General features: G+C 36.1%; 1 protein-coding gene and 1 pseudogene across 1 annotated transcript; both read right to left on the minus strand.

Moving 5' to 3' along the window:
• Positions 1–261: 261 nt before the first annotated feature.
• LOC143601201 (putative pentatricopeptide repeat-containing protein At3g25970 pseudogene) lies at positions 262–2,344 on the minus strand (annotated as a pseudogene).
• A 4,572-nt stretch (positions 2,345–6,916) lies between these two features.
• Positions 6,917–10,996, minus strand: LOC143601199 (uncharacterized protein At1g03900-like). Its single transcript, XM_077078671.1, has 3 exons — positions 10,504–10,996; positions 9,980–10,303; positions 6,917–7,169 (listed from the first exon to the last, which is right to left on the minus strand). The coding sequence occupies exons 1-3, from the start codon at positions 10,990–10,992 to the stop codon at positions 7,095–7,097; spliced, it is 888 nt and encodes a 295-aa protein (XP_076934786.1). The 5' UTR covers positions 10,993–10,996; the 3' UTR covers positions 6,917–7,094.
• Positions 10,997–12,146: the final 1,150 nt, after the last annotated feature.

The following is a 12,146-nucleotide window of genomic DNA, read 5'->3' on the forward strand; positions in this document are numbered from 1 at the left end:
GATGAATTCCTATTTTGCATCCAATCACACCACCGCCGATTCCGGTATCTTCATCTGGCGAGTGGCGACTCTTTTGTCTTACCTTGCCTATTCTTTCTGTTGACGTTGACACACACGAAGCACGTGAAAAAGCAAAAAACAAAACAAAAAATTACATTTTTGCCATCGAGTACTGTAGCTTTCGGTTTGCGTTTATATATAGTATAATAGTAATCATGTACCAATACAATCCATAAAGATCAGATATTTTGATCCAATGTTTTAGGTGTAGACTTTAGAATTCCATACAGCATGTTCCAAATCCATAATATAATTTGTTAGTGTTCTCAGCATATGGTGTATATCTGAGTTTCGAGTATGTGAATGGCTAGCAGCATTAAACGAATGAACCCGGTTCCCGACCTCTATCCAGCTCCAACCCGGTACCTTCTTCACCCCCTTTTCTTTCATTATTCTCTTCAAACCAGCAATTTCATCCCACCACTTATTATGACCATACAAATCACACAAAAGAACATAAGTACAATGCTCATAAGGTTCCAATTCCAATAATAACTTCCCCACACGCGTTGCCAATTCAACATCACCACATAATCTACAAGCCCCTAACAAAGTCTTCAAAACCATTGCATCAGGTTCAAATGGCATTGTTTCAAGCACCTTTTGTGCCTCTTTTAAACTGCCCGCGCGTCCAAGTAGGTCAATCACACACGCATAATGTTCCATCCGAGGTGAAATTCCATATTCAGATTCCATATTTTTCAAAAAGTGTAACCTTTTTCAACCAAACCGTTGTGGCTGCATGCAGTTAGAACCGCAACAAATGTTATATGATCCATTTTCACGTTTATTCTTTTCATCTCAGAGAAAAGATCCAATGCAACCTGACCTTGACCATGTTGCGCGTATGCAAACATGATGGAGTTCCAAGTAACCGCGTTTTGTTTGCATGATGTTTCAAAGGTTCTTCTAGCATCCTCAATGCTCCCACACTTAGAGTACATCACTATTAAACTACTGGTTACAAATTCATTAGATTCATAACCCGATCTTAGGGTCAAACCATGAATCTGTTGACCTAACTGTAAGGCTGCCACGTCAGCACACGATCTAAGTACCGCAGAAAACGCGTAATAATCCATCTCCACATTTCCAGAATTCCTGGATTGCATTATCTGAAAAAGCTTCAACGCATTCTCGCTAAACCCATGTTGTGAGAGTGCGGTTAACATCGAGTTCCAAGAAACACGGTCTTTGAACTCCATTTTATCAAATATTCTTATCACATTATCCACATATTTGCCATTAAGTCCACTATACATAGCCATTAACGAATTAGAAACCGGAGTCAAATGGTCAACGCCACGTTTGACCACCAATGCGTGTAAAGGTTGTCCTTGATTTGTAACTTCTTCCTCAAAGCAAGAACTTACCATACTAGTGTAGGTATAAATATCTGGTTCAAATCCCAAAACTTGCATCTCAGAGAAAAGCTTAAACGCGAGGGCTCGTTTATCATGTTCTAGACAAGCCGCCAGCATGGCATTCCAAGAAACAATATCCTGCTCACCACTCGACTCATCAAAGACCCTTTTTGCATCTTTAATCAACCCACATCCCGAGTAAGCACTGATTATGGCATTAATCACAGAGATATCAAATAATATACCATGTTTTATAATCACGCAATGGATTTGCATTGTTAGCTTATATAAATCAGGGTTATCTAATAATGTCAATAGGGGCGAAAACGTGCCATCATCAAGGTTTACGCCTTCTCTACGCATATAGTTAAATAATAAAAAAGAATTAACACGGTCACCGGTTTCAACATATCCCGAAATCAAAGCGTTCCACGAAACGGTATTACGATCAGGCATTGAATCAAAACACTTATGTGCATCCACGACTCGACCACATTTTGCATACATGTCTAAAAGCGCACTCATCGAGTAGACATTCCGTTCATACCCCGTTTTAACAATGCACGCGTGCACTTGTTGTCCAGCAAACAAACACTCATTAGAGCCTACGCCTTTGAGTATGCTACCAAACGTGTAGCCGTCAAACCCGAACCCGCAATGTTTCATACTTGTTAGGACCGTCCATGTGGTTTGGAGAGTCCCGTGGTTGACGTATCCTGCGATTAACGAGTTCCATGAGACGGTGTCTCTGTGAGGCATTTCGTCGAACAGTTTGTGGGCAATTTTTAGTGTTTGGGTGGTTTTCAGGTAGCTTGTTAATAGGTTGTTGGCGCTGTAAGTATGAGTGACGGTTCCTAATTTGACTAACTGACAATGGGTTGACTCACAAGCGTTGATGATGGTGCGTGATGGCGTCATTTAGTTTACAGCTGATCATCTCAAAATATCCTGGACCTACAATGCCCATTTTATCAAAGGGTAATCCCAAAATAGTCAATTTAAAGAGAGATTTTCTCAAAATAGTCTAGAAGTTGTTAAAATTCCTAAAATTAGTCTATACAAACTTATCTTCAACGTGACATTGATACTCGTGACGTGAGATTTGGTTAACCACTGCGTGACACGTGTAAATGTAACGTGAAACTTACTACCAAATCTGTCTGGGCCGATAGTTTTCTTACCAAAATCATTTTCTGAAAAACCATGGTTTTCGAATTAAAGTTATCGGCCCCGTGAGTTTTCAAAAGCTATCGGTTTCCGCGTTTTTTTGAAACTCATCGCCTCCGACGCATTTCAGGTGAATTTCATCTTTTTTTTAATAAAAATAAGAGTTGTCAGAAAAAGATTAATTTTAATATGAAACTCATGTTTTTTTGCATTGGAATTAGAGTTGTCAGATTCGATGAGTTTTGATATGAAACTAATCTTTTTCGTTGAGTTTTGATATGAAATTAATCTTCTTCGATGGTTTTAATATGAAACTTGTCTTTTTTGTGAGAATTGGGCCCACGTTGTCAGATCCGATAAGTTTTGATATGAAACTAATCTTTTTCGTGAAAATTGGGTCCACGTTGTCAGATCCGATAAGTTTTGATATGAAATATTACATTTTTTTGGTGTTATCTTGTAGATAGATGAAACATTTTTGGAGTTTTAAAACATTACATAAAACATTGTTACAACATTACACAAACCATTCAAAATACAACATAACATGCATCAAAACAACATAAACTTCAACAAACATTTTACAATCACGGGTATGCACCCAAACATCATTAAGAGCATCCCAATCTTGATGAACGCGAATGTTAGCAAACGGGTAGATAAAATGGAAGAGATTTTTGTTGAAATGGAAGAACATGTAAGAGAAACATAATATAACAAGGTTAAAATACACATTATTCGGATTTATAAAACTCTAATGAAAATCAACGGAGGAGATAAAATTCAGACGTAAATTATCGTTTTTTTGATTTTTTTTATATTATTTGTAAATTTATCGGTTTTGTTAAACTTTTTTGAAATTTTATCGGTTTTGTTTACACGTTTTTGAAAATCATCGGACAAGACTAACTTCACTGCAAAAGTATTTTTTTTTTTGCAACTTTTTGGAAATTTCACGTAGGAGACGAAATTCACCTGAAATGCGTCGGAGGTGATGAATTTAAAAAAAAAACGCGAATTTCGTCTTTTTTTGAAAACTCATGGGGCCGATAACTTTAATTCGAAAACCATGGTTTTTCAGAAAATGATATTGGTTGGAAAACTATCGGCGCAGACAGATTTGGTAGTAACTTTCACGTTACCTTTACACATGTCACACTGTGAATGGTTAACCAAATCTCACGCCACGAGTACCAATGTCACGTTGGAGATAAGTTTGTATGGACTATTTTGGGAATTTTGACAACTTTTGGACTATTTTGGGAATCTCTCTCTTCAATGGACTATTTTAAGAATTCTCCCTTTTATTAAATGTTTTCAAAAGATTCACATTCGAGAGAGATAAGTTTTCAACCAAATCCGTTATTATAAACGAGTTTTATTTGAGCCAATCAAAAGAGTTTCAAATTTGTCCTTGCTGACAAGTTTTGATCAAAATCCGACTTGAACAACCAAACATTAGTTAATTCTTGTTTCTTTGATATTTAATATTATAATTAATTTCACCTATATTTAATTTTTGTTTTATAACTTTTAAACTATAAGGTTTTATAAAATTTCAAGTATACCGTTGAGACTTATTTATTTTTATCTACGTGCCGATATAAATTGTAATTAAAACCGAGTCGGGTCAAATTTATATCGAGTTATGAGACTATGAGACAAGTCACGTTTTAACCTGACTTGGTTTAAGTAAAATTTATATTGACACATAGATAAAAATAAGTGCGTCTCAACGTAAAATTCGACATTTTGTAAATCTTATGTTTTAAAAATTATATAGGAAAAACTAAATATAAGTATAATCAATTTTAATAATTAATTATTAAAGAAAAATAGAATAGCTAAGTTTGGTCGTCCAAGACCAATTTCGATCAAAGCTTGTCGGTGAAGACGGATTTAGAACACTTTTGATTGGCTCAAACAAAACTCTTCAGCGAAGACGTATTTGGTTCAAAACTTGTCCACACCCGACGGTTGTTAAATGGACCTTTTGAGAATATTCAAAAAGTAGAAACATTTTCGGTCTCTCTCTCTCTTTAAAGAGACATTTTGGAAATTTTCCTAGTAGGCGTAAGGGGTTATTCAAAATCCTACAATAAGATTTCTGCAAGTTCAAATTAGAGAGAAATAGAAACTATGTTTGAAGATGTGTAATAGAAGTATGAAAGGAGATGCCATCTAGGTCCTCTCTTTTTGTCAAATTCCCAAAATGGCACATCCCAAAAGAATCGAGATAATGAAGTTGATCTCAAACTAGTCGTGAAGATGAATTTTGATCTCAAATTAGTCATGAAGATGAGTTTTGATCTCAAACTAAGCATGAAGATGAATTTTGAAAAATTTCATCTAATACTTTATTATCATTATAATTTGCTTTAACTCTGTTTTTCTTTTGTAACTTTTAATATAATTAGTTTTATAAAATTTTAAATATATTGTTAATACATGGGTAATTTTATCAACGGCCGACATAATTTTACTTAAAATAAAGTTGGGTTAAGTTTAAATTGAAATTTATAAATTGGACCCAATGTTTAGAATTTATTTAATATAATAAATGTTTCATATAAACTTGACCTAACTCGGTTTTGATTAAAATTTATGTCAACTCGTAGATGATCACAACTCATCTTTACGCCTAGTTTTGATACCACGTGTCAGTTTCTTACCCGTTGTTGAATCTCATCGTGTCCTCAAGCAACTTCATCGTCACGCTAATTTTGGAACGGGTCATTTTGGGAATTTGACAAAAGAAGAGGATTTACATGAATCTCTCTCCTCCCTTTGGTCATTTTGGGAATGTTCGCTTAAAATATTTAAACGACAACTTAGTTTTTCTGATTTTTGTTAGGCTGAGGGTAATGGGACTTGATTGAGCCCCAAGTGATCCAATCAACCCCCGACACGTAGGGCATGACATGACACTGGATCAAACCCCTCAACCAAGCCCCAGAGGGTGTAGTGGTCCAGGTGATCCGGGGCTTGATCCAGTTTTTTATTTATTTTTTATTTATGCACACAATTATAAATTAAAATACTTCATTAAAACATAAATAAAAAGGAAAATAAAAACATAAATTTAAAATACATAAAAATAGTGTTTTTATTTTTTTCCCGTCAATTTCTTCCGAATAAGATCCTTTTCTTCCTCCATTATAGCTTGGTCGGATAGCGGTAGGTGGCTAAAGTCTTTAGCTAGAAATGCCAAACTCTTTAACCGATTTTTTGTATGTCGAGCTTCACTAATCGAGAGGAGGGTACTTGGCAATTCGTTAAATTTTATCTCGAGCTTCACCAATCCCGCTTCTCTGGTTTTCTTCTCCTTACCTTTTTGGGATTGTTCTGCAGGTTTAGTCGGCTCCGGTTGTGTGTTGATATTACCGTAACCCGAGCCCGACATGGTTTTAAATTTGAGAAACTTAGAGAACTTTTTAAATTATTAGAAAGAAATGTAGTGACAATGGTGTGTTATTGTTATAAAATGGGTTAGTTATTTATAATGTGTTTGAAAAAAAAAACATTATAATAGCCAACGGCTATTTATTTTAAAACAAAACCTCCAACGGCTAGATTAGCCCCGCGGTCCCAGCCACGGGGGCCAACCGCGCCCCTGCTCACCTGAGGAGTGTAGCGGTGTTCGCGAGCCACGTAGGCGGCCGCGCCCCCGTTCACCCCCATTACCCTCAGCCTTATGGTTGAGAATTGAGATGGTAGGTTTATGGGGAAGATCGGTTGGTATTTGAACAATGGTGAATACAAGAAGACTCGGTGTTGTGTATACGCAGAAACAATGGTGCTTTGTTCCATGTCACATCTGGGCTTTGAGCTTAGTCTGGTCGTGTTTTTTCTTTTCCTTTAAAAAAAAATATATATATAATCCGTAATGCAATCTCGTACATGACCACGAATTAGTTTGACTGTAGTTTGCTATTGACTCTTTCACTACTTTACAGTCAAAATTATGAACATGGCCGAAATGCCCCGTTTCGGCTTACACCAGCTTCTTGCAATCAGAACCTCTTAACACTCGATTTATAATTTAGGAGTCGAAACGATTTTCATGATTTAACAATGAATTATCGTGAATACCCAAACTAATAAAGAACCATCTTAACAGTTTTGGTGCATCAAGTGGTTCAAGTGATCGTCTAAATCTATACTCTTTACAACAAACACATTGGATCAGTGAGTGACTCGGCTACTATGATGCATTTGAAATACAGTATTCCTTAAAACACCGGGATATTTGTAATGGAATTACGCTCAAATACAATCATCATCAAAACTATTCAATTGGTTGTAAGAAACCCTTGGGCTGAAAGTAATATTACAAGGATCTTAGGCATGAGTGAAACCGCAATTGCACGTATGTATATGAAACGAGAAGTTGAATCAAGTGTACAAATCGACATACTTAAAGGTACAATTATTAGTAATAATAGACCGTATTTTGTGTTTTACCAAACATATCACAAGAAAAGATTACCAAGTATTACAACCTCAAAATGCAGCCCATCCAACTGCTGTGTTTTTACTTTGAGTTGATCCAGAACCACTTATGGAAGGAAGATTCTTCTGCATTAACAGCAAGTGTAAGTAAAGAAAACTAAGAAATTATATGTGGCATGTTAGGCGGGTCAAAGTACATGCGAGAGCGGGTCAAGTTTTAAGTACATTGTTTTTGTCCCCTATTTATTGTTTTATATAACTAATGCTTTAGTTATGATTGCAGAAACAATATTGTTGATAGAAATTAAGCAATAATAATCTCAACTTAATGTGATTGGCATCCCAACTGAGAATATTCTTGCTGTCGTCCGAAATTTTAAAACATCTACTCTAATTACACCTCCATTAAAGAAACTTAATGGCGTTACGTTCTTTCCGAATTTTAAACTATTGTTTTAGGGCTTTTGATTGGAAGGAGGATACGAGTCGATTGATGTAAAACTTAACAGCATAAACGCCGTTAAGTTATTTTAGAGGAGCTCCAGTGAGAGTAGATTTTTTAAAACTTCGGACCACCAGCGAGAATATTCTCAGTTGGGATTATTATTGTATTAAGTTGGGATTATCAAAATCTAATATGTCATACAAATATTTGAATTGATTTAAGAGGTTGTAATTATGGGGTGTTCACGGTTTGGTTTGTCCGGTTCTTATGGAATTCTAGGGTGAACTACCGTACCTCTAACTACGGTTTTCAGAAAAACTAAACTGAACCAGCTGAGTTGGGTGGTCTGGTCAAACCGATTCAGTTTTGACAGTCTGGAATGTTTTTTAAGCACATAATCATACCATTAGATTTTCAAAAGTTTGATACAATGGTAGATTTAGAAAAGAAGAAATGTTTATATCTCAAAGTATTGAAGGTTTTACGAAAAAAAAATGAAAATAATGATAGCACAAAATTGGTTGAACTAACATGCACAAATTATAACTAAAAATACTAATATGTACTCTAATTAAAAATATTTATACATATTATGACGGTTAGATTCCTATACGTGAAAAAATTGTATTATTATTAAAATTAAATGAATTAAAGTATACAACTATTTATTTATTTAATATTCCAGCCGGTCCAGTTTACTTGCCTGGTTAACCGAACCGTGGAACCCGCTTTTATTTAACAGTAAACAAAGCTGCTTCACTTCTAAACCGACCAAACAGGCAGATTTTGCTTGGTTCGGACAGTTCGAGCGATTTCAATGGTTTTTGAACACCCCTAGGTTGCATGCCTAAAATTTGGTTGACTTTTAATCCTATTTGACCCGTTCCCATATCGCAAAAGATTTTTTTATTTGACCCATTTGAGAGATAACACAACCTAAAGATATAACCGAGCATAAATCTTCTCTTGTTTCCAACAAGTACATATAGATTTCCACCATCAATCACATTCTGGTTATAAGATTGACGATGGGCACACAACTGTCATGTGATGTTATTTATATATGATGCAAGATAGTACTTAGTTTAACAGGTATTGATAAATGCATGGTTTACAAACATTATGCACATGTATTCCTAAATGTACGGTTTACAGACATACATTATGCAGACACCAAAGAATTCTACGATGAGTTAAAACTTAAAATCTAAAAGCTTGGGAAAAGTTTTCAAAATTGGAGCAAAGGGCAACTTCTATTGTATCTATGAGTGTTTCATGCAATTTAAAAACATCTTTTTAACATGTTAAGACTAAATTACCAAATCTAATGACACGATCAGTGGCGGACAAAAAATGTTGTCACGGGTATCGCTAATGTTTGGTGGTTGGATATCTATCAACTTGATCACATATTTTTGGTAACGCTCGGGTTGGTTGAGACTATTTTGGAAACCAAAACCTAGTATTACTTAAATTCAAGATCCTAGCGAACTGTTTCATGACTTCAGCTCATCATCATCATCGTACTCAGTATATCCTACCAATAGCAAAGCTATGGTAGGGTCTAAGGAGGGTAAGATGTAGACAACCTTACCTCTACCCATTAGGAATAGAGAGGCTGCTTCCGGTGAGAACCCCAACTCGATAGTAGTTTTGCATCAAGCCTTGGACATAAGGCACATAACACTCAACCATCGGGACACCGCCGATTGGTGCATGTACCCTTGTCTTTCGGCTATCAACGCCACCACATGATGCCTGATTAACCTTCCGCCACTTTTAACGTTATTTTCACGAGATTAGTAAAATAACGTCAAAATTAGTGCAATTTCACTTTCATGACTTCAGCTATGTAAATAAATTTAGTTTATAGTATTATAACAATGTTTGGACCACTTTAGTTGATTTTATATTTGTTTTTTTGTAAAACATGTCATACGTAAGAAATAATTAACTAACTCGAAAACTTAAATGTTTATGAAATCTTTATACCGGTAATAACAACAATTCGTATTAATCTGGATGAACTATTATAAAATAAGAATAAAACAAGAGTATGTAATTAAAAGAAAACTAAGTTTGTTTAAAAATTAGTGAGTTTAAATAAAATAATAAATAGCTAAACCAAGAGATTAGATCATAATTTGAAACAACTTAAAATTGGAATTTGAAAGACTTAATAAATAACATTTCAAAAATAGTTACTCTTAAAAAGCTTGAAGCAAGATTTGAACCTTTTGAGAAAATGTAAAAGAAAGATAGACTAACCCTACACCATATATCACTTTTGGTTTTATTCTCTGTTAATTCTACTATAAGTGTCATTGGTTGTCATTGCCAAAAAAATCCTAGGGTGTTGCTCGAGTTTCAGTTCTATATATTTTACATACACTTTCTTATTAGGTTGGGTCTGTCCTTGGAAGCGATAATCAACAAGCTATAACTACAATTTTGAATAACAATAGTACAGGACACCAAATGATAAACATACCTCAATCTGAGAAAGATCAGTAGAAGCATCTGCAGAACTCCTTGCAGTTTCCTTGTGACTTGTAGATGTCATCCGAACAGTAGCAGGGTCATTGGGTGGCGGCGGGATAAGTGACCTTGGCTTCCGAGTGGCAGCAGGTGGAGGCGCAAGGCTTAGCGGCTTAACACTTTCAGTTTCAGGTCGACTTTTTGTGGCGGTAACAGGCGGTGGAGCAAGGCTTAGTGGCTTAATCTTTTCACCGCCACCAGATAATCCAGCAGCCGAAAGCATCCCAGCTCCACTAGCAGGTTTGTTCTTTACAGTAATCCTAATTGTTTCACCTTCCTAGAATTAGTAACAACTGACATTATCATTTATGATAAGTGAAAAAACCAGAAAAGTAACTAATGACATTAAAAAATGATACTATGATGATGATATAATGCACAAATTGTCAACATACGTGATGTGCGCGTTTCACGCATCACACGTTGGATCCCAAAACGCAAAAACAACCTAATTAATACTTTTGTAAGTAAGAATACCTTCAATCTATGATTGACAGCAGGATGAATATTAATATGACTCTCATCACTCGATTCACCAGCGTCCTTCTCGGTCTCTCTCTTCACATACTTGTCATGATCGGACAACGCCACATTAAAATCAAAGGCCTCATTCCGCTCACTAAACCCAAGGCCTATAAAGGCGTGCTTCCCAGTACCATCCTCAATCTTCAACACGAAATACCTCGAGGAATCAAGAACGGGCTCCACGGCGTTCTCCCTCTGGCCCGGATTGATGAAGCAGGCGGCGAACAAGTCGCCGGAATTGGGATCTTCCAAGCGGATATCGCAGCGGTCCTTACAGGAAACGACGCGGAGCCTCCCGGACCAGATCTTGTCGGACTGGAGCCACTCGCCGCACTTGTATCCGCCGCTGGTGGAGCGCGGGGGGATCTTGAAGACGGAGACTTCTCGAACGACCAGCAGCGTGTGCTCGAAGGAGTCCTCTTCGTCTAACTCGATCGACATAGCCTAGATTCAATAACTAACTTCAAAAGTAAATTTAATTAATATGGGCATTTGGGTGTTGAGATCAGATAGATACCTAGGGAGGGTTAATGGAAAACAAAACTGAACTTACCGTAATCAAATGGAAGTAGCAAAGTGAAGAATGAAAGAGACTGTTTTTGAAGTTGATTCTATAGCAACAGCAGCAGAAGCAAGCGTAGGATTCAAGGATATGAGATCGAGAAAGGAAGATGATGATGAAATATTATTATTATTATTATTAGTGAATTTTGATAGATTTTGGCCTTGGTTTATAAATACGTAACCAATAGTATTATTTAGGGAAAATAACCTACTCTACAATTTTATTAAACTTCCTACCTAAGGTAAAGATATTTTTGTGTAGTAGGAATGAAAGTAAGATTTGTTGGGTGGTTTGGAATGAAAGTAACATTTTGTATGGTTAGAAGAATGATAATTGTTGTTATGAGTAAAAGTATTGGTTAATAAGATATTTCGATCTTTAGATTCCTAGGATGTGAAGCTCATTTTCCCTTTTTGTCCCCTGTCATATGTTTTTGAACCATCTTTGTTTCCCCCTTTTTGTTGCCTTTTATAAATTTTATGGTCTTTAGGTTTTGCAAACCCCTCACTTCCTCTTCTTCACACCAGTTTTTATTTTCCTTTTCCTTATGTCGGTATTTGGTCTTCTTCATTCGTTCCTTCAACATGTGCTACTGTTTTGAGGGCTTCCGCTCTAGTTAGTTGGAAAACCTATAAACTAAAACTTTTTGATTGTGCAGATTTGTAAGAAGTGTCACATTTTGACAAACTAGAGGCCGAAATACCGTCAGCTACTGATTCTACTGATCAGTCGTCACTGGGTAAGATCACAATGTATTACGATTTCTTTTTCCGGTGTCACTTCCGACTGCTGATTACTTTGTTTTTTGCTTCCCTACTTGAGTTCTACGAGATTTGTATTTATCATATGCATCCTCTCGGGATGTGTTACATTACTCATTTCGAGTTTTTTAGTCTTGCGTGTGGCATTTCTCCCACTACTTAAATATTTAACGTTTTCTATCCCGTGATCACTCAATATGGGTGGTGGTTTTATTTTAACAAACGGGCTGGGAAGATCAAATCGATGGCTAGTGTCACACAATCGAGTT

This window comes from Bidens hawaiensis, unplaced genomic scaffold (assembly GCF_021521415.1).
Source record: "Bidens hawaiensis isolate Kalapana, Puna unplaced genomic scaffold, B.hawaiensis_p1.1 tig00055877_1, whole genome shotgun sequence".
NCBI classification, from domain to species: domain Eukaryota; kingdom Viridiplantae; phylum Streptophyta; class Magnoliopsida; order Asterales; family Asteraceae; genus Bidens; species Bidens hawaiensis.